Below are 20,987 nucleotides of genomic sequence, written 5' to 3' on the forward strand. Positions count from 1 at the left end.
TGCTTCAACAGTGCACCTTAGCTATAAAAGCCGAGCCTGCAGAACATTCTTATGCAAGAACACCAAACAAAATTATTATAAAATCTGCATGTACAGGTCTTGGTTGTCCTTCTCCCAGGATTGCTCCAAAATGGAAGCAATCATTTTTATGAAAAAATGAGAACTGTGTAAAGTTCTGTATAAAAAGACATCAACATCCAGGTTTTTGTGGTCAGAATCCAATAGCTGTACTGTGCTTTAGGGGACTAGCGGGGCTGTTGGGGGTTTTTGTTTAGTATCAGCTCCACTGCAGCTCTTTAGGCAGTAACACCACCTCAGAACAGACTTCCACACCAGAGATCTCCTTTCCTTACCCAAAGCACACCAAGCACAATAAAAGATAAACCAACAAAGTAACGTGCCCAGATAACCCAATGAATTCCCATTATCCATCTGTGCCGCAGCAGATCACCAACAGCTCCATTTAACACCGACAGAGCCAAAGCAGAATGAAAGCGATGCAAGAAGAGGGGAGATGTGAGATGTGAGATGTGAGTGCAGGCAGCCAGGCAGCTGCAGCGCGAGCAGGGCCCTGTGCAGAGCATCATGTGACGGGAGCAGCACAGAGGGAGAGCTGCAGCCCCCGGCTCCCACTGCCCAGCCCGGCTCCCACTGCCCACCTGTGCCCTCCCTGCAGGCCACCGACAGCCCCACCTGATCCAGGGCAGAACCTTCTCGACGTTTGGAATCGCTACGCTCCATTTTTATCACTCCCCTCCACAAAATAAAACAGGGACACAGGAATGATTAACAATGAGCTTCGTGTTGCTCCCGCTGGAATGCACTTTCAGCATCTTTATCACTTGTAGATCGACTTTCTCAAAAGAGCACAGAACACGGTATCATACTTACACGTAGAGCAAAGCCCAGCTAGACACGGTTGTGATAAAATATTCCCTTGTTTGTAAGGGACTTGCCTTGTAATGGATTGCCAGCTGAATTCTGATAGTTTATTGCAGCTACATTGCAAGACAGAACAATGATCACATTCTCCTCTGTAGAACAACAAAATATTCCCTCTCTCCATATAGTTTCTGTGAATGGTTTTTCTATTTCCTGCAGTAAAGGACCTGGCCATCACATTCATGACTGCCTGTATTGCTCTGGCAGCCTAGGATGACTGGAGAATAAAGCTCTCTGCTCATGGTGAAGTGACTCACTCTTTCATTTAACATAAATCGTGGTCCAATTTATTCAAACATCTTGAATGAGACTGTATTAATCTGATTTGAAAATGAAGCCTCTTTTCTACACACATGGTCCCCAGCAGGGCACCAGGCTCCCAGAGTGCTTCCTCCACCCTGCAGGGACAGCACAGCCACCACACCACGGGGTCAGGCGGGGTGAGAGACCCCAGGCAGGAGCTGCACCTGCAGATCCCACAGCAAAACCCACACAGGATGAATTTCTACAATTTGCAAAGACTGCTACCGCCACAGCAGTCCCGCTGCCCGCAGGAGCAGAGGGAAGCACACACATTCTGGGAGACTCACTCACATTTCAGTCTTCATATGGGCCCACAGCGCTGCTCTGCATCAGCTGGACAAGATGCCATGAATTACAGGTTGCATTTGGATAGATTGTGCAAAATCCAGATTTTTTTGTTTATATTAAAAGGGTCCATTTTACAGGTTGGAGGACCAGAAATGCTTGGCCCAGATAAAGCGTAGAAGCTTGGAGTCTGGTTATTAAATGAGAGACGTGCAGCTCAGACATTGATGAAAACAGGTCCTGTTCTGTGGTGGGAGATTAGATCTAGAGCTGAAAACCTGCAGTCTTGATCTTGAATGTTTTAACAGGTTATGCACATTTTTATAAGACAAGAAATTTGAGGGGATGACACAATATAACAACCATCCAGCTTCTGTCCCCAAGGGCATTTCACGTCACCTATTGTCCCAGACACCTCTCTGTACAAAAACAAATAAAAATTGGTGACAAGGGAAGCTGGTGCTGCGATGGAAGTTTAAAATCAGAACGAACCCACGACGATTCCAGCAAACCTTGGATAGTCTGGCAGCTTGGATACCCAGCCCCGCACAGACTGCTCCCGTAAAATCCCGCAGCGTTCCATCCCAGCGGGCTCGCCCGGCGACGCCGATCGCCGCTACCTGTCAGCGGCCGCTCGGCACCGGCGGCCCCGCGGCTGCGGGCGGGAAGGGAGCGCGGCCAGCGGCCAAGTTAATACCGGGGGTCGGGAGGGTGATTATCCCGGCTGCGCTGCCAGCCCAGGCCTAAGCGTTAGACGTGTCACATCGCGTTCCTCCCCTCCGTTAGCAGCAACGACAGCGGCCAGCACGGCCCCGTGCCGCCGCCGGGCCTCGGCAGCTCCCGCCCCCGCCGCCCCTCACCGCGGCACCGGGCACGGCCCCGCCGCGCCGCCGGGGGATGCTCCGGGGGCCCCCGTCCGCACCTGCCGCCTTACCTGGGCTCCCACGCGCGGCGGGGCTCTTCCGCCGGGCCCGGAGCTCTGCGGGGGCGAGACCGCGGTGAGGGGCGCGCCGCCACCGGGCCTGCCCCGAGGCGCCCGCAGCCGCCGCCGCTCCCGCCCGCCCCCGCCGACGCCCCGCCCGCGTCCGCCCGCGCCGCCGCTCCGCCCCCCGCACCTGGAGGCCGGGCCGGAGCGGGGCAGGCGCTGCCGGGCGGTCCCGCTCACCGTCCGCACCCGCCGGTCCCGATCACGGTCCCGGTCCGGGCGCGGCCGCAGCGCCGCCGAGGTTCGCGGAGCGCGGCTGCCGCCTCGCGCCGGTCCGCGCCGGCCAGCCCCGCCCCCGTGCGCTCCTATTGGCCGCGCGCCCAGGCTAACGGCGAGATTGCGTTCTCATTGGCTGCGCCGGCCGTCAATCGAGAGGCTCCGCCCTCCGGCGCGCTGCCGGTGAGGCGCGGCGGCTGCTTGGATACGGCGGCGGCGGCGCCGCGGGGAGCGAGACCGGCCCGTCTGTCTGTCCGTCTGTCCGTCCCGCGCGGCCGCCTGCGCGCACGGCCCTGCCCCTGCCGCTGTCCCTGCTCCGCGGTGCCGCGGCGTCCGCTCTCGCCCCGCCCGCCATCACGTCCCCATCACGTCCCCATCACTGCCGGTGTAAGAGTGCCGCACCTCGGCCAGCGTGAGAACACCGGCTGCGCTCTGACCGGGCTCCGGCGGCTGCCAGAGAGCGGGGGCGGCGGCCGCAGCACCGAGCGGCTCCCGCGGGGCTGCAGCCCCAGAGCCCGGGGCCGGCCGTGCCTCCCGCCCTGCTTGTCAGCGCCCCGGCCGGGACCACCCTGCCTCCCGCGGGGGGCGCGCGGCGCAGGCTCCTCCCCCCGCCCTGCACGCGTTGGTACGGTCCGGCCGCGGCACCGCCCCTCTCCCGCGCCGCTTCCGCCTTTCCGCCCCGCGCCGCCCGCCATGGTGAGAGAACCGGGCCGCGCGTCGGGAATCCGCCGGCATCCCCCGGGAAAGGCTCCGGGATCTACCGGGATCCCGCGGCAACGGCACCGGGATGCACCGGCATCCCGCGGGAACGGCCGCCGGGCATCCTTGGGCATCCCGCGGGAACGGCACTTGGGCATCCCGCGGGAACGGCACCCGGGCATCCCCCCCGTCCCACCGGGCCCGGGAATCCCGGCCGTCCGCCCACATCCCACCGGGCCCTGGGCCCGCACATTCGCGCCGCGGGGGCTGAGGGCGGGCGGGACGCGGGCCCGGGGGTCGGGCGGGGGCACTGACGGCCTGTCCGCCGCCCGCAGGCCAAGATCAAGGCCCGAGACCTGCGCGGGAAGAAGAAGGAGGAGCTGCTGAAGCAGCTGGAGGATCTCAAGGTGGAGCTGTCGCAGCTGCGCGTGGCCAAAGTGACCGGCGGGGCCGCCTCCAAGCTGTCCAAGATGTGAGTGGGGCCGGGGCCGAGTGCAGCCGGGCAGGGCCCCCGAGTCCGGGGCACCGTGCCTGAGCCGCTCCCGCAGGCTGTGCTGGCTGCGTGCTCTGGAAAAGGAAAACCTGAAATCGCGCGTGGGAGAGGAGCGCATCTCCCTAGGCCTGAGGGCCGGTGCGTGTCTGTGCTCGGGGGGCTGGGCCGGGCGCTGCCGGTGTTGGCTGTAGCGGGGCTCAGTGTGAGGGCTCCGGCTTCTGTAGCCCGGGTTCGGCCCTGGAGCTGCTGGGTTCTGTACCTGGGGTTCGGCCCTGGAGCTGCTGGGTTCTGTAGCCCGGGTTCGCCCCATGGAGCTGCCCCTGCACGGTGTGCTCACATCCCTCTCTTTCCCACCTGTAGCCGAGTGGTGCGCAAATCCATTGCCAGAGTGTTGACCGTCATCAACCAGACCCAGAAGGAGAACTTGAGGAAGTTCTACAAGGTAAGGACAGGCGTTTTCTGTAAGTGGCATTTACACTCTTGCCGTTCACAATTACAAAGTTTCTGGGAAGGATTGCTACTTAAAAGCTTAAAACTCAATGAAAAACTATAATTTATGTTAAGATTAAAGTTCTGTGGTCATGGTTGCTTTTTAAATATTGGTGCAAGAGTTCTGCAGGCTTGGTGTGAGTCTGCTTTGCAAGAGAGTCCTCTGGCAGCATCCCTTCTGTGGGGTGGACTTGCTGGGAGATGTGGTTTGCAGAAATTCAGATACTCTTCTTATTTTCAATTTAATCATCTCACAGGTGACCAAGAAATTCTATATGGTTCTGTAATTTTTAGACTATCACTTCCTGGAGTTTGAGTTAGATCATATTGGTTGGGGAAAAAAGATCTTTTCAAGGGATGCTGGATAAGTGGGGCTTGTAAGATTAGGCCTTACTTAAACCTGAATCAGAGCTGCTGCAAAAGTCACAATGCACTTGTGATTCCCAGTGGAGAGGAGTCTCCTGAGCTCAGCTGCTGGGTGTCTTTGCAAACAGGGCAAGAAGTACAAGCCCCTGGATCTGCGACCCAAGAAGACGAGGGCCATGCGGCGCAGGCTCAACAAGCACGAGGAGAACCTGAAGACCAAGAAGCAGCAGAGAAAGGAACGTTTATACCCAGCCCGGAAATTCGCCATCAAGGCATAGCCCCGGGCCAGCTGCACTCGCAGGAAGGCTCATTAAATGCAGTTTGCTTTGCAAGTGTCACTGGTGGTTTATTTGGGGGTGGTGGGTAAAGGGCCCATAAAGGAGTCAGCCTAATGGAGGGAAATGGGAGGGTTCACAGAAAGTGTGCGACTGCTAATGGAAATACAGACCTGGCAGATTATTTGCCTCTGAGGAACAGGCAGTGAATGGGTACAGATCTATGAGGCTGCTTCATCCAAACGGGTATTGATCTAGAACGGAAGCTTTTCACAAATGTTGGTAGTCAGTCGATATTTATCACTATAACAGTTTAAAATTTTATCTTGTGCCTGTATTGAAGGGTTAATAGAAAAAAATTAATTAGCTGAGGGATTTCATGGGACATCATGGAAACTTGTCAGCACTTGGTTCAGATCCCTGGGAAGCTCCTAACTCCACTGACAACCCTGTGGGGGAGGGATAGTGTCAGATCAGGTGTTCTCTGTGGGTCTGGGTGCTTCTGTGGGCACATGAGCTCGGGGTATGAAAAAGAACTGAACTCCCAGGGCGTCCGTGGCTTCACAATTCCACACTTCCTTATACCTGCAAAGCACAGCACGGGTTAAATGGTTTGTCCCCCATGGAGTTCTTTGGGACTCAGAGATGGAGCTGCAATTCCAAAAGCCTTTTTTGGTTCTGATTGTGAGCAAGAGTTCCACAGTGCTGCTGGAGCGTGAGGGCTGCAGCACTCATGGTTTGAATTAGTGCGGCCAATGCATTCGAACATAAAAAATTGCCTATCCATTAGGGAGTTCCTAGATTGGATCCAGATTCTGTTTAGGAAAAATGTCTTAATTCTGCTGCCTCAATTAAGGCTTTTTAAGCCTCAAGCTAGTTTTATCCAGAGAGGCCCGATCCCGTGCGGTGCAGGGAGTTTTCCCTACATGGCGGCATTGCGAGGGTGGCTGCGCTGTGATGTCACCCGGGCTGTGCTGGCTCTGTCCCTGTTTGGATGGGGTGCGTGGGACGTGTCTGGCAGGAGAGGAGCGGGGCTGGCACGGCGCTGGGCCGGGCAGGCTGCGTGTGGGAACGGCTCCTGGGCTGGGCTCTGCTCCCAGGCAGGCTCACAGGGCCGCGTCCGTGTCCGTGTGTCCTGCTGGGCCTCAGAGCTGCTTGTCCCCCAGGAGCAGGGGCACCCTGTGAGGATCCCAGATCTGCTCTCTGCCATCCCAGGAGCTGATGCTGGAGACAGAGAGAGGGGCTGGTCCCTGTGCTGGGAGCAGGGCAGGCTGGGGCAGGTGGTGCTGCCAGATCGTGCCTGGCTGCATTCGGGCTTCTCTTGGGAGAGCTGTGTGCCCTGTGCTGCTCCAGCAGCACGGCTCGGGGAGCCTGGCAGCTCGGCAAAGCAAGCACGGCCCAAACTCTGCCTGCAGAGACGGGTGAGTGCCAGGGTGTGCTCCAGGTGTCACCTTCCACCCCAGCCACAGGAGCACTGCTGAGAAAGGATCTGCTGTCTCAAGGATCCAGTCAGTGCAGATCACTGGCATGCCAATCAAGAGGGTGGGGAACACAAAAATGGGGAAAAACCCCAACTGAGCAGGCTCTGAACGTCCAGGAGCCATCTCCATGCTGAGTGGGAGGCAGTACTGGAGAACAGCTCAGGCTTCAGTTTGGGCACAGCCCCCAGCAGCCATTTGAGGAGGTGAACATGTTTCTGGCACTGCACTAAATCCTGGGGCTGAATTACTCCATCCACCCATAGCTGTGTGACAAAACCAACCAGTCTGGCCCTTCCATCAGAGCTGCCCTGTCCTGTCACAGGAGATGTCCTGCAGACAAGCAGCCCTTTAAGTGACCAGGAACAACAGAGTGATTGAGAGGACACAGAGGTGAAATGATGAGCTTCCTCCAGGGCACTGGTGGAGAACACTCTTGTTCCTGCTGTGAGAGCAAGGCCTGTCCTGGCTGGGGTCTCGGCGGTCTGTGCTGGTTCCCTCTTTGCCAGCCAGTCCCAGAGGGTGCCCTTGGTGCCCCAGCTCCCTGGCAGAAGCCACTGCTGGCAGCACTGAGTGAACTCTCTGGCCTTGCTGGTCCCCAGAGGAGGGAGCCCAGGGACAGGAACCCCCAGGGAAGGGCCACCCACTCCCCAGAGCACCCCAGTGTCACACTGCCTCTGTGGGGACCACAGCGTGTCCTCTGTGACCCTGCAGGCTGTGTGGCCCCTGTGTCCCTGCAGGCCGTGTGGCCCCTGTGTCCCTGCAGACTGTGTGTCCCCTGTGTCCTGTGTCCCTGCAGGCCGTGTGGCCCCTGTGTCCCTGCAGACTGTGTGTCCCCTGTGTCCTGTGTCCCTGCAGACTGTGTGTCCCCTGTGTCCTGTGTCCCTGCAGGCCGTGTGGCCCCTGTGTCCCTGCAGGCTGTGTGTCTGTCCCCTCTGTCCCTGTGTCCCCGCAGGCTCTGGGGTCGGTGTGGGACCCCGCCATGCTGCAGCGCTGACCCCCCAGCTGCCCATGCCAGCCCTGGGTTAACACGGGTGTTTGCCGAGCCTCAGAAACTCAAACTGTTTATTTGCTCCTTGTAACTGAAGATGTCCCTCAGCACTGCAGAGGTTTCCTGGGAAAAGACGTTCTTCAACAAACAAATGATTTCCCGGGTGGGGATGCGGACGGAGGAGCAGCTGCTGGCTGGCTGCAGGGCACGGCCCAGGGCTGGTGCTGCTGCAGAGGGAGCCCTGGCCCTGTGCCCTGGAACACCTCCAGCAGGACCAGATGTTTGTGCCCAGCACAGCAGGACCGGCCTGGAGCGGATGGTGTCGGTGGGAGCTGGCAGCACCCACGCCTGGACCCCATTCTGCCTCTGGGGGCTGGGGAGGAGGGGCTGCACAGGGGCAGAGGCAGATGTGAGCTGTATCATCACTGTCCTTTAGGATGGAAAACACCCTCAAGATTGAGTCCAACTGTGAACCAAATACTGCTGAGGAATGCCTAGGACCCACCTCCCTTGGCTGGTGCTGGCTGCGATGGACAATCCCCAGGTCTCCTAACGCTCCTGGCATTGCTCCTGTCACTGCTACTGTCACCTTCCTCCTCCAGGACAGTCCTTGGCTGCTGCCCCGAGCGCTGCCACAGGGCTGGCCCTGGTTTCTGCACACAGCGGGACACGGAGGGACATGACAAGGGCTTTGTGGGCAGGGAGCTTGGGAGCGACCACCTGTGCCCACCCCGGTGCCCTCGGTGTGCCGTGCCCGCCCCGGTGCCCTCGGTGTGCCGTGCCCACTCCAGTGCCCTCGGTGTGCCGTGCCCACTCCAGTGCCCTCGGTGTGCCATGCCTGGCACAGCGTGCTGGGGGAGCTGGCCCCGCGTGGCTGCGTGCGAGCAGCGTGTCTGGGGCAGCTGGGACCACAAGCCCCGGGCTGTGAGGCCTGGCAGGAAAATGCCGTGCCCCGCTGGCCTCACAGATGGCCCGGGTCTGCCCGGGGCAGCCGCCCGCGCTGGCCCTGAATGCCTGAATGCCCGTTTTGTTGGCCACTCTGGGGGAGGACTTGCCCCGCGCTGCCCTGGTCCCGCTGTTCCATGAATGCGGGCAGTGTGTGCACACAGACACGGCTCCCGCCGGCCCGGGGGCACCCAGGGCTGGGGGCTGCTGCCTGCTGGCTCCTGGCTCCCAGGCAGCCTGGCTGAGCATCCCTGGGGAGATGGAGACAGCCCCTGCAGCAGGCTGAGCAGAGCCCGGCCACGAGAGCCCCTGCTCTGTGCCGTGCCATGCCGTGCCGTGCCGTGCCAGGGAAGGGGTGTGTGCAGGTGCACCCTGCCAGCCCCAGGGGCTGACATGGCGAGGTGGGTGCTGGGGAGCTGGTGCTGCAAGCCTGGGAAAGGTTTCTGTTTCCACTGGTGAGTGAGTCAGCGGCGGCACCGCCAAGGCCGTGGCTCCCCTCCCTTCCCTCCGGCCACCACCCGCTGCCCAGCCCTTCCCACAGCTGCTCGGGATCGTCAGCCTTGGCACCTGCGTCCCCATGTCACACCACGTCCCTGCACCTCCCCGCAGCTCCTGGAGACTGACCAGAGGCCCTGGTGGCACCGACGTTCTCCCACCAAACATGTCCCAGCACGGGCAGCGGATGGGTGGGGGCACAGCAAGAGGGCTGTGGTGCTGGCACCGAGCATTCTGCTCCCCGGGGATGACCCGGGGGCTACTGGCGTGGCTGGGCACCATGTCCCAGGCAGAGCCCTCTGCCAAGCCCCTGGTCCTGGAGCCTGGCAGTGCCCAGACAGCTGAGCTGCGGGGGATCCAGGCAGAGGCAGCTCCCGGGGTGGAACAAGGACTGAAGTTTTGGTGCACCCTCAGTGGTGCCAACAGACTGCAACCATGGCCAGGATGCCACCTGCCCACTGCACATCCTGCCCACCCAAAGACTGGCCAGCCCCGGCTCAGCTCAGCACTGGGCTGGCACCGTGGGGAGAGCAGGACGCCAGCAAGGAGGCAAAACCACCACAAACAAACCAGCCCGGCCAGTAACTGAGAAGGGGCGGGGGGATCAGGGCTCGCTGCCCGGCTGCACCGAGCACAGGAGGAGATTTTGGGCACCAGAGCCACCTGCCCACATGGCCTCAGCTGCCCTTCCCCAGGCGCCACATCGCTGTCACGGGGGCTTCGAGCACCACAGCCCCCCAGCATCCCCGTCTCAAGCTTCATTTGCTGCTTGCTGCTGAACTGAGAGATTTTAATCTTTTAATCACGTTATGAGCCGAGGTGGTGCCGGCCGCGCACAGGAGGAATGTCTGGAAGTCAGCAGCTCCTGTCGCAGCGGGAGCCCATCCTGCCCCCACCCACACGTCCCCACTTGGGGACCCCTGTCCTCCCCAGCCCGGCTTGTCCTGCGGCTGAGCTGGGACCAGAGACCAGGACCAGCCTGGGGCCCGTGCCAGAGCAGGATCAGCTCACAAAGAGCTGCTGGGACTGGAGCTCCCCACCGCAGCCCCAAGGACCCAACACAACGAGCGCTCTGACCGTGTTTTCTGAGCGAGGGGAGCGGAGGGGTGTCCGCAGCCCAGCCCAGCACAGCGCGGAGCCGCGGCAGCCCCTGCGGAAGAACAACAAAGCCCTGGAATTAGAGATGTGCTGGGAGTTTACTTTACCACAAAAAAATGTCAGAAATCCGTATTGTTTGTACAGGGATTTGCTGGGGATCGCTAGATAAAAGCCTGGCAGGGACCAGTCGGGGGGAAAAGTCGGCCGGCTCCTTTTTGGTGGCGAGAACCCACGGCCGAGAGAGGGGACAGCGCCTGGCCAGCGTGGGGGCTCGGGGCAGGGCAGGGGCAGGGCAGGGGAAGGAGAAGGGACAGGGGAAGAAGGGGCATGAGAAGGGACAGGGGCAGGGGCAGGGACAGGGAGGGATGGGGACGGTGAGCACCCACCCTGCCCAGCTCCAGGACAAACGACAACACACGCAGCCCGCTCTCACATCTGTTATGTTTTAGTACTGCTCATGTCTAAAATGACCAAAACCAAGCCAAGCGCTCACAGCCCCTCGCTCTGCCTCACACCGAGTGAGAGCCCCGAGGGTGCCCTGGCCAGTGCTGGGTGCGGGCAGGGGTGTGGGCAGGTGTGAGGGCAGGTGAGAAGGCAGGTGAGAGCAGGTGAGAGGGCAGGTGTGAGGGCAGGTGAGAGGGCAGGTGAGAGCAGGTGAGAGGGCAGGTGAGAGGGCAAGTGAGAAGGCAGGTGAGAGGGCAGGTGAGAGGGCAGGTGAGAGCAGGGGTGAGGGCAGGTGTGAGGGCAGGTGAGAGGGCAGGTGAGAGCAGGTGAGAGGGCAGGTGAGAGGGCAGGTGTAATGGCAGGTGAGAAGGCAGGTGTGAGAGCAGGGGTGAGGGCAGGTGTAATGGCAGGTGAGAGCAGGTGAGAGGGCAGGTGAGAGGGCAGGTGTAATGGCAGGTGAGAGGGCAGGTGAGAGGGCAGGTGAGAAGGCAGGGGTGAGGGCAGGTGTGAGGGCAGGTGTGCGGGTGGCTGTGCAGGCAGGACACCCCAGGCAGGCTCCTCCACGCCTGCTGCCGAAGGGGACTTGCACGGCTCCAGTGAATGCATTTAAATAACAAACTCATGATCAGCAAAAGCAAAGGCGTCTTAACCACACTTCCTAAAATAGCGACTGGCACCTGTTCCGGGCGCCGGGCAGTGAGGGGCCCGCGGGGCGGGGCGCGGGCGGGGCACGGGGCTGGCACTGGCCCTGGCACGGCTGGCAGCGCTGGATGGCACACGCGGTGCCCGGGCCGGGGGCAGCGCAGGAGGCGCCCGGGGCGCTGCTGCAGGGCGGGCGGGCGGTGCCAGCAGCGGCAGAGCCGTGCGGGGCTGGGCTCTCTCCGCGTCCCCGGGAAGGCGATGCTGGCCGAGCTGCCACGGCCCCGGGGCCACGTTGTCACAGGGGTGGGTGTCTGCTGCTGGGGGCTGCTCTGACGGGCTGCCCATGCCCTGCAGCACGGTGGGCACGGGGCAGGTGGTGGGTGGCCAGAGCAGATGGGGAAGGTTTTGAGGGGGAAGCTGAGCTCTTGCCACAGCCCTGGCTGGAGTGGGGGTGCCAGGGCCAGGCTGCGTCAGGGTGCCCCAGGCAGGGTGGGTGCAGGAGCGCAGAGGGACCCGCCCGGGCACTCAGACCACGAAGCTGAGCCCGTAGGTCATCTGATGGCCGTTGTCCCAGGCATAGAGCACCTTCTCCTTGGGGTTGTAGTCGACCTGCGTGGTGAAGGAGTAGTGGTTGAGGAAGGGCAGCCGGAGCTCTGCCTCCGTGTCTGTGTGCGTGTCGAAGGCATAGGAGATCTGCCCTTCCTTCTGGCTGTAGGTGTCCACAGCATAGAGGATGCCACAGATGATGAAGCAGTTCCCGTAGGTGTTGCGCTTCAGCCCCGTCTTCCAGGTGGTTTCCTTGCGCACCGAGAGGTCCACGGGGTCCAGCCGGCTGAGGACGATCACCTCCTGCTGGGAGTAGTCGTAGTCCACCGAGGGGTAGATGACCCAGAGCCCGCTCTCATCCACGGCGAAGTCGATGTCCGAGTGGCCCCTCCACTTCCAGGGCGTGGTGTCCTCGTACACCACGTCGTGGAGCTGCGCCCAGCCCGCCACGTAGCGCTCCTTCAGGTCGTACTTGATGATGTTCTTGGTGAAGGCACGGTTGTAGTAGAAGGCCCCCCTGTACACCACGTGCCCCGTGCCAATCCAGTTGTAGGGCAGCTTGTAGAGGTTGCTCCAGCGGCCTGTGGGTGGGTGGGAGAGGTGTTGGGACCCTCCACAGCACAGGGGTCCCATGCACGACGGCCAGAGCATGCTGGCAGCAGAAGGGGCCTTGCGTCACCCTTGCTGCCCTCTGGATGCTCCCCTCAGCTGCCCACCGCCCCAGGGCCCAGCACAGCTGGTGTCACCCACCTAGGGGCAGCCAGGGCCCCTGTGCCCACTCGGCCGCTCGCCCCTCACCCTGCTTGAAGCTGTCGAGGCTCCTGAACTCCACCAGGCTGTTGCCATAGTAGTAGTTGGTGACGTAGATGCGGTCATCCTTGGCTGCCGGGTCCTTCATCCAGGCCCCCTCGTTGCGCCCGTAGCTGTGGTGCTCCCTGGGGGGCTGCACGGCCTCGATGGTGCCTTCGCACTCCGCCTCCTTCACTGAGTGCGAGGGGGAGGAAGAGGAAGGCTTAGCCCTGCCCTGGCACCCGACCCCTGCTCCTTCCCTCCGGCAGATTCCTGCTGGCTTAGGTTGGCAGGGCACCGGGAACGCGGGGCTGGGTGCCCTCCAGGCTGGGTGCCCCCTGCCAGCCGCCCCTCTCACCCACCTCTGTTGGGTGTCTCGGGGTCCCCGGTGCTGTCGGTGCCCTGCCCGGGGGCGCTGCGGGCGGTGCTGCGGGGCACCGGGGCGGTGCTGGGCACGGCCGTGCTGCCGGGCACGGTGCTCTCCGCCTGTGCAACAGCGTGGGCAGGGGTGCCCTCGGCTGGGGCGGGCGGGGGGCCCCTGTCCTCCTGCTGCTCCGGCACGGCCGCCCCTCTCACAGGACCCTCTGTGGGGGGACAAGCCGAGGGTCAGTGTGTGTGCAGGGCCGGGGGTCAGTGCGTGTGCAGGGCCAGGGGTCAGTGTGTGTGCAGGGCCGGGGGTCAGTGTGTGTGCAGGGCTGGGGGTCAGTGTGGGTGCAGGGCCGGGGGTCAGTGTGTGTGCAGGGCTGGGGGTCAGTGTGGGTGCAGGGCCGGGGGTCAGTGTGTGTGCAGGGCTGGGGGTCAGTGTGGGTGCAGGGCCGAGGGTCAGTGTGTTTGCAGGGCCGGGGGTCAGCGCGTGTGCGGGGCCGGGGGTCAGTGCGTGTGCAGGACCAGGGGTCAGTGTCTTTGTGGGGCCGCGGGTCAGTGTGTTTGTGGGGCCAGGGGTCAGTGTGTTTGTGGGGCCGGGGGTCAGTGTGTTTGTGGGGCCGGGGGTCAGTGCGTGTGCAGGGCTGGGGGTCAGTGTGTTTGTGGGGCCGGGGGTCAGTGTGTTTGTGGGGCCGGGGGTCAGTGTGGGTGCAGGGCCAGGGGTCAGTGTGTGTGCAGGGCCGGGGGTCAGTGTGTTTGTGGGGCCGGGGGTCAGTGTGTGTGCAGGGCCAGGGGTCAGTGTGTTCGTGGGGCCGGGGGTCAGTGTGTTTGTGGGGCTGGGGGTCAGTGTGTGTGCAGGGCCGGGGGTCAGTGTGTTTGTGGGGACGGGGGTCAGTGCGTGTGCAGGGCCGGGGGTCAGTGTGTTTGTGGGGCCGGGGGTCAGTGTGTATGTGGGGCTGGGGGTCAGTGTGTGTGCAGGGCCGGGGGTCAGTGTGTTCGTGGGGCTGGGGGTCAGTGTGTGTGCAGGGCCGGGGGTCAGTGTGTTTGTGGGGCTGGGGGTCAGTGTGTTTGTGGGGCCGGGGGTCAGTGTGTTTGTGGGGCCGGGGGTCAGTGTGGGTGCAGGGCCGGGGGTCAGTGTGTTTGTGGGGCCGGGGGTCAGTGCGTGTGCAGGGGCACACCCTGGCCCCCCCTCGGTGAGTGGTGCCCTCCCAGCCCGCATCCCTGCCCTGCTCCAGACTCACCGCGGCTCCCGGCCGGACCCTCCGCCGCTCCCTGCCCGACCTTGTAGTAGGTGATGCCCCGGACCACAGTCTGCTGCTGCGCCAGGGGCTTGGGCTTGGCCGTGGGCTGTGACCCCGCCTTGGCCTTGGTGTTCTCCTTTTTGGGCTTTTCGGGCTTCAGCGGCTTCTCCTTGGGCGCTCTGGGGGCTGCCCTGTCCCCCAGGGCCTTGCGGGGGCTGGGGTACCGTCCTGCCTCCTTCTCCCGGCCTCCTGTCGTGTCCTGGGGGGCACAGCCCGGTCAGACCCCCTGCCCTCCCATGCCCTCCTCTTCTCTGCCACCTCCGTGCCAGGCAGGGGACACAGGCACTCGCCCAGGGATTACCCCAAGGATCCTCCACCAGCCTGGGGGAGCCTGGCCCTGCGTGGCAGCACCCGCTGTGCCTGCATGTGCCCGGGGGTACCTGTGCCTTGGGGTTCCTGTGCCTTGGGGTACCTGTGCCTTGCTGTCGGGGATGGCAGCTGCATCCTTCTGCAGCAGCTGGTAGCCCAGGTTGGAGATCTCCTTCTTGATGCTGATCATGATGTCAGAGTAGTTCTCGTAGCGTTTCATCTGGTCAGTGAGGTGCTGGACACTCTCCTTCATGAAGTCATTCTCCCTGCTCAGGTTGGTCTTGATGGTCTGCAGGAGAGGAGAGGAGAGGCTGGAGCCCCACTCAGAGGCTCACAGAGCTCCTGAGCTGTGCAGGGGGGAGCACTGCGGGCACGGGGCTGCTGGAGCTCGCTCACCTCCTCCAGCGTGTTCATCTGCGCCACCACCTTGCTGATGTAGGAGTGCACCTTCATCAGGTCCATGCTGTACAGCGTTCCCTCCAGCAGGTCCACCATGGCCTGCAGCTGCAGGGGGACACAGGGATGGGGCCTGGGGTAAGGGCTGGGGCACGGGGCACAGGGCAGGGGCAGGGGCATGGGGCACAGGGCACGGGGCACAGGGAATGATGGCACAGCATGGAGAGGGGGCCTGGCCCCAGTCCCACCACAGCACAGATACCTTGAAGAGCTCGGGGGCCTGCTTCTTCAGCTTCTCCATCTTCCACTCGTTCTCGCAGGGGTTGAGCGAGGAGGGCGGCGCGGTGCAGGAGCACCGGCAGTCAGCCCCCGAGCTCACCGTCTCCACGGTGTAGAAATCCTCCACGCGCGCGCTGCCGCTCCGGACGCGGCTGCAGGCGTCCCTGCTCAGCGGCCGCAGGATGCACTTGCAGCGGCAGTCGGAGCCCTCGGACGTCATCCGGACCTGGTCCACGTCCCCCAGAGCCTGCGGGACACGCCGTGAGCCCGGTGCCCGCCTGGGTGTCCCGCAGGGCCAACCCCAGCGGAGCAACACGGCCAACCCCTCACTGTGCTTGCCCACAGATCTCCCAGTGCCCCTGGCTGTGCCCAAAGGAGAGAGGCACTGCCTAGGCCAGAGCACCCTGTCCCACCGCTCTGCAGCCGGGCTGGCAGTGACAAAGCCCAGGGACCTGCTCATCCCTGCGGTGCTTTGTGGCCCAGGTACTTCAGTCTCATTTCCATGGCTGCTTCTCAGCCTCCAGCAAGACCTCAGTGAGCAGGGATGGTGGCAAGAACACCCAGCAGTGCCTCAGAGATCAGGGATGGTGGCAAGAACACCCAGCAGTGCCTCAGAGATCAGGGATGGTGACAAGAACACCCAGCAGTGCCTCAGTGAGCAGGGATGGTGGCAAGAACACCCAGCAGTGCCTCAGCGAGCAGATGTGGCGGCAGGAACACCCAGCAGTGCCCCTGTGCCCCCACGGCGGCTCGGAGCCCACACAGGGTCCCTTGTTTGTGGTGACATGCAGCCACCTCGGGGTGAGCTCGGCCCCTCAGTCTGCCGCGATGGCCCGAGGCACGGGCTCAAGGACTCCCTTGTTTCCACACACGGCCCTGATTCACGCTGCAGAGCCCAGGGTGCTTTTCGGCCGGTTTAGCTCATTTCTCCCGCTGTGCTCAGGAACAGGGGAGCTGAGTCCCTCCCAGCCCCTGCCACCGGCCGTGCACCTGCGGGGACCCCAGGGCTGGCAGGAGCGTGGCCAGGCCGCTCTGGGTGTCCCACGGGCGGGGATGTGCCTGCTCCAAGGAGGGTGGGAGAGCAGGGAGAGGCAGAGCGGTGACCCCGCAGGGAGAGGGCTCTGCCCACAGGGACTCTGACTCATCCTGGGAAACAGAACGGTGGCAGAGCTGGGAAACGAGCTGAGCTCTGGCTCCCGGTGCTCCCCGGACCGCAGCGGAGCACAGAGCGGCGTGGGAAAGGGCAGAGGCCCATGGGCTCCATGTCCTGCCCCAAGGCAGCGCCCAGGGCCGCACAGGGATGGATCCTCCTGCTGTGCTGTGGCACCGGGGCTCCCTGAGCTGGGCACGGACCCCGGCTCCCCACAGCCCACAGGGCCAGGGGCTTCCGCCCCTTTCTGAAGGGCTGCAAACCCTCACACATTTTACATTTCAAAAAACCCTCTTTCGTTCAAAGGGAAACCAGGTCCTGCTGGCTGAAGGGAACACCAGGACGCCAAAGGGCTGTAAATTGAGCAGGATCTAATCAAGCTCTCAGCAGGGAGCGGGGCAGGGACCCCTCCCCAAACGCCACCTCGCCAGGCTCGCACGTCCCCGGGGCCCCTGACCTCCCCCACGGCCACTGGCGCTTGTGCAAACAGGCAGGACGGCTCCCGGCCCGGCCCCACACCCCGCAGCGCCCGGGCTGTCCTAGGGGGCAGTGTCCATCCGTGTGCTGCCCGCCGAGCACACATCCCTGCGGGAATCCCTGGGAGATGCTCCCCACGGCAGGCCCGCTTCAGTTCCGAGCTGGGCTCCCCCGTTCCAGAGCAGCAGCCCCCGGTGAAGGCGCTGGAGCCCATCCCGACCCCGGCCCAGCTGTGACCCCGCCGGCTGTGACCCCCCTGCTCCCAGCGCCTTCTGCAGGGCAGCGCTGCAGGCAGCTCGTTCTGCGGGAGCAGGGCACCCTGGCTGTGCATCCCCTCCTGTGACACTGACAGCGGGGAGGTGTCCGAGGCACAGAACCTCTCCAGGGCACGAAGGGCCAGCCCCTCCCCCGAGACCCGCCCGGCTCCGGCCGCGGGGGCAAACGCGCTGCGGGGTCCGCACCGAGCCCGGGCCGCCGCCCACCTCCAGCGGGGCCGTAACGCTAAACCTCGCTGCGCCGTCTGCCAGCTTCCCTAAACAGGAACTGCATGCTCTATTTATACAGAAAAGCCCGTAAGCGAGGAAGTATTAAAACCAGGCTCCCACGCGGGGAGCCTCTGTGAGGGTCCGCGGTACCTCGGCCGGTGCCCCCTGTCAGCCCGTGCCCGGCTGTGCCCGGCTCCGCAGGGACAGCCCATGCCAGGGCACCACAGACCCTCTCCCAGCAGCGCACAGGTGGTTGGGGATGTGGGTGCAGAGGGCAGCCCGTGCTGCTCTGCTTTCTCCAGGTGGGAATCTGTGAGCTCCCCACGATGGGGCTGATGCAGCCCTGCAGGGCTCTGCTGATTCCTTCCCTGGGTCCCCCACTCGCTGCAGACCCCAGCCCAGGCTGCTGCTGCCTCTCCTCCCAGCGGGTCCCTGTCCCCGGGGCTGCACACCCGTGGCTGCTGTGGGAGAGTGTCCCTGCACTTTGCTGAGGGTTTCCTCACTGCGAGTTTTATGAGCTGGGTAATTTTCCCGGCTTCCGGGACCTCTTGCAAGAGCATCCATGTGAGCACAGAGTTTGTGACATTATTTGGAGAAAGCGGGACCTTTGACAATGACCCTTGGCCAGCTTTAAAGCTGTCCCTTGGCTGCTGCCAGAGGACTCGTCTCGGAGGAAAACACGCTGTGTTGATAAGCTGCGGCACCGCACGCCTCTGGCACAGCTGCCGGGAGGCATGTCCCCGTCACGGGAGGGAAACCATGTCACCCTCCTCTTCCTCCTCCTCCCAGGCTTGGCACAAGGTGTCAAACACGTCCCGCAGCTGAGGCAGAACGGGGCTGGCAGGGCTGGGCCGTGGCTGACGGGGGCCAGGCCCGGGCGCTGGCGCTGCTTGGGCGTCCCGTGTCAGTCATGGGGACACAGCCGTGCCAAGCGTTTGTGTGGCACACGCATGCCCGCCGATGGGATCTCATCGGGAAAACACCTCTGAGCACAGCAGGCAGCACCTGCGGGCAGGGAGACGGCACCGCGTGGATCGCCGAGTCCTGCCAGCATCACCCCTGGCACCCCGCCGGGAACCCCAGCAACAGGGCATTCCAGGCTTTGGATATCTGTTCCAAGCTAAGTGCTGCCCGACAACAGCTGCGCTAACGTCGTTTCCCACCAAATGTCTTGGAAAGTCCTGTCTTTTTGACATTCGGTGATCCTAGCAGTAGCTGCTCCCACCACCATTGGTCTGGGCTGGATCCCGGTGTCCCGGCCCCGCTACGGCCACTGACCCCGTGGGAGACGTCTTCCAGCTGGAACCGAGGGCTCCTGAGGCACGGGGGAGGCGGGTTCCCCCCGCTGCCGGTCCCGCTCCCGCTCCCGCTCCCGCTCCCCATCCCCGCGGGGAAGGCTTGTCTGGGCTGCTCCCTCTGGCACGGAGTCGCTCATTGCAGCGCCCATCACCGCAGCGCCGGGGCTTGGGCACCTTCCAGCCGCTGAACGCGCCCGCAGCCCGGGTCACTGCCGGCGCCGAACCCCCGCCCGCTGGGAGCGCCGGCACCCGAACCGGGACCCCTCCCGGGACCCCCGCCCGCCGCCCGTGTCGGGCCGCGCCCCCGCCGCTCCGCCCGGGCACAGAGAGCAGCGACCGCCGGGGCACCGGGCCGGTCCCGCAGCGACGGGGCTGCCCCTGTCCGCTCCGACCACCGCCGTGACCGCTCCCGATCGCGATCCCGACCCCAGTCGGTGCCGGTGCCGGTCCGGCCCGTCCTTACCGTGGCGGCGCCGCGCACCGCGGCCAGCGCCGGGAGCAGGAGCGCGGGGAGCAGCAGCGCCCGCATGGCGAGAGCGGCGGTGACCGCCCGCACCGAGCGCCGCTCCGCCCGGCCCGGCCCGTCCCGTCCCGGCGGCGGGGAGGAGCCGCCCGTCCCGTCCGCCCGTCCGTCCCGTCCCGCCCCGCCCCGTCCCGCCGGCGGCACCGGCCCCAGCAGCGGCGCGGGGGCGGCGCGTTCCCCCGGGTGGAGCCGGCCGTGCCCGCCCCGGGGCTGCCGCCGCACCGGGGCTGCCCGTCCCTCCCCGGGCTGGCCGGTCCCCCCCTCCGAGCGGGAGGCGGTGTCCCCGGGCAGCCCGCCCGGACCCCCGCCGGGGCTGTGCGCTTTCCCCAGGCTATGCCCCGTGCCCGGTTTCGCCCCTCTCGCGGTGGCCCGTGCCCGGTGCCCGGTTCCCCTCTCCCGGTGCCGCGGGCAGCGCTCGGGGCTCGGCCGCCGGGTGCCCCCTGGCGCCCCGCCGCTCCCGGTGCACCGGCCCGGGGCAGCCCGCGGGGCGGGGCGGGCCGGGGGCGCGGCCGTCGGGGCCGGGCCCGGCTCCCCGCGGGCGGCGCTCGGACTACGGCTCCCGTGGTGCCCCGGGGGGGCGGGGCGCGGCCGGCCCGGCCGAGCGCGGCGCGGCCCTGGCTGTCAGCAGCGCCCGAGCGGCCATGGGGCAGCGCGGCCGCCGGGGCCGCTGAGACCGCCGAGCCCCGGCCCGGCCCGGCCCGGCGCGGCCCCGGCGCCGCCATGGAGCTGGAGCCGCCCGCGGAGCTGCCGGAGCCCCGCGCCGCCAGCAAGGGGCCGCCCCGCAGCGGTGAGTGCAGAGCGAGGGGTCCGGGCGGGCCGGGGTTCGGGGCCGGCGGTACCGGGGGCTCCGCCCGCCCGATGCGGGCCCGCAACTTTCCGCGGCCGCGGGGCGCAACAAAGGGCCGTGCCCGCCCTGCCCGGTGCCCGGTACCCGGGCCGGGGCCGGGACCCGCTCGGGGACACGCGGGGGTCGCCGCCCGCAGCGGTGCCCGGGGCCGGGGCGGCGTGCCCCGCGGATCTCGCCCGCCCCGCGGGAATCGCCTTCGCCCCGGTGCTCCGGGGCCCGCGGGGAGCGTGCGGCGGAGCGGGGCCGCTGCCGGCTCGGGCCGGGCGCGCGGGGCTGCCCCGGTCCCGGTACCGGCGCCGTGTCCCGGCCGTGCCCCGCGGCTGCTCCCGGTGCCCCGCGGGTGTCTCGGCTCGGCCCCGGAGCCGGTCCCTGCCCGGGTTTATGGGCACCATTTGGGACCCTTTTACACTTCCCGTATGCAGATGCCGCATCTGCACTTGAATGTCCCTGCCAATTTTTATGGTTTACAATTGCATTTTACCATCTTAAGGTACTCGGGTTCTCTACAAAGGGTTTGCTCAGACAAAAGAGGCTTTTTATCAGCAGCATCCTCGGTTTTCGAGATACGGGCGGTACCGAAAGATAGGCGGTGTGGGAAGGGCAGAAATGGGCACTGCTAGAAGCGCCCCGATGTGTAACGCTGAGTTGTCCCTGGAAGCGCTTTATTCCTCCTCACTTAATTAGATGTCCAATTGGATGAAAGACACGTAATACTCTTAGATACTTTAATAACCCTCTAATAACACTCTTAATGCTTTAATATAGCCTTAATACTTTTTGAACTTTCTGATTTAATTTGTGAAGTGTATGTTGCTTTGGCGTCCCTAAGAGCACAACAATATTAATGCCTTGTCCGCATTTGCTATTTTTCCCAGAGATGTGGGATTTTGAGGGAAATCTCTTTTGATTAATTAGATTAGCTGTAAGAGTTTTTTGCGTAGCTGTTTCTTGTGACAGATGTACCTGTGGCTGTGGTTAGTCTTTTGAATGGGTGATGTAACAACCTTTTACTACTTTGCCTTCAAAAATGTGAAATACTGCCGCGGTGTTGAGACATTGCTTGACCTTCAGTCTTTCT

The 20,987-nt window shown here is 64.0% G+C and overlaps 4 protein-coding genes across 10 annotated transcripts in view; 2 read left to right on the forward strand and 2 right to left on the reverse strand.

The window, feature by feature from the left end:
* Positions 1-3,227, reverse strand: part of SCAI (suppressor of cancer cell invasion) — a 33,294-nt gene extending 30,067 nt beyond the window's left edge. For 3 of the 5 annotated variants that reach the window (XM_054284315.1, XM_054284314.1, XM_054284308.1), the window contains exon 1: positions 2,646-2,728. The gene's annotated coding sequence lies outside the window, so the exon portion shown is untranslated. Of the gene's footprint in view, positions 1-2,464; positions 2,482-2,645; positions 2,729-3,133 lie in introns of those variants that run through there. The other 2 variants (XM_054284312.1, XM_054284311.1) reach the window with 2 other exon arrangements.
* Positions 3,228-3,352: 125 nt separating this feature from the next.
* RPL35 (ribosomal protein L35) lies at positions 3,353-5,110 on the forward strand. Its single transcript, XM_054284333.1, has 4 exons — positions 3,353-3,427; positions 3,766-3,902; positions 4,284-4,365; positions 4,907-5,110. Exons 1-4 carry the CDS (start codon positions 3,425-3,427, stop codon positions 5,054-5,056), a joined length of 372 nt encoding a protein of 123 aa, XP_054140308.1. The 5' UTR covers positions 3,353-3,424; the 3' UTR covers positions 5,057-5,110.
* Positions 5,111-11,243: 6,133 nt separating this feature from the next.
* OLFML2A (olfactomedin like 2A) lies at positions 11,244-19,068 on the reverse strand. 2 transcript variants are annotated; one of them, XM_054284305.1, is made up of 8 exons: positions 19,003-19,068; positions 15,113-15,376; positions 14,851-14,958; positions 14,558-14,743; positions 14,086-14,344; positions 12,844-13,065; positions 12,491-12,676; positions 11,244-12,273 (listed from the first exon to the last, which is right to left on the reverse strand). In XM_054284305.1, exons 1-8 carry the CDS (start codon positions 19,066-19,068, stop codon positions 11,672-11,674), a joined length of 1,893 nt encoding a protein of 630 aa, XP_054140280.1. In that variant the 3' UTR covers positions 11,244-11,671. The 2 variants fall into 2 exon arrangements, with proteins under 2 accessions (XP_054140280.1, XP_054140279.1); XM_054284304.1 differs by lacking the exon at positions 19,003-19,068 and having other exon boundaries at positions 11,245-12,273; positions 15,113-15,728.
* A 703-nt stretch (positions 19,069-19,771) lies between these two features.
* NR6A1 (nuclear receptor subfamily 6 group A member 1) overlaps positions 19,772-20,987 on the forward strand; it is a 71,665-nt gene continuing 70,449 nt past the window's right edge. For both annotated transcript variants that reach the window (XM_054284321.1, XM_054284322.1), the window contains exon 1: positions 19,772-19,849. In XM_054284321.1, coding sequence (XP_054140296.1) covers positions 19,783-19,849 — 67 coding nt within the window. In that variant the 5' untranslated portion in view covers positions 19,772-19,782. The remainder of the gene's footprint in view (positions 19,850-20,987) is intronic.

This window comes from Melozone crissalis, unplaced genomic scaffold (assembly GCF_028551555.1).
Source record: "Melozone crissalis strain CALT ecotype California unplaced genomic scaffold, PUWL_Pcris_2 ptg000041l_1, whole genome shotgun sequence".
Lineage (NCBI taxonomy): Eukaryota > Metazoa > Chordata > Aves > Passeriformes > Passerellidae > Melozone > Melozone crissalis.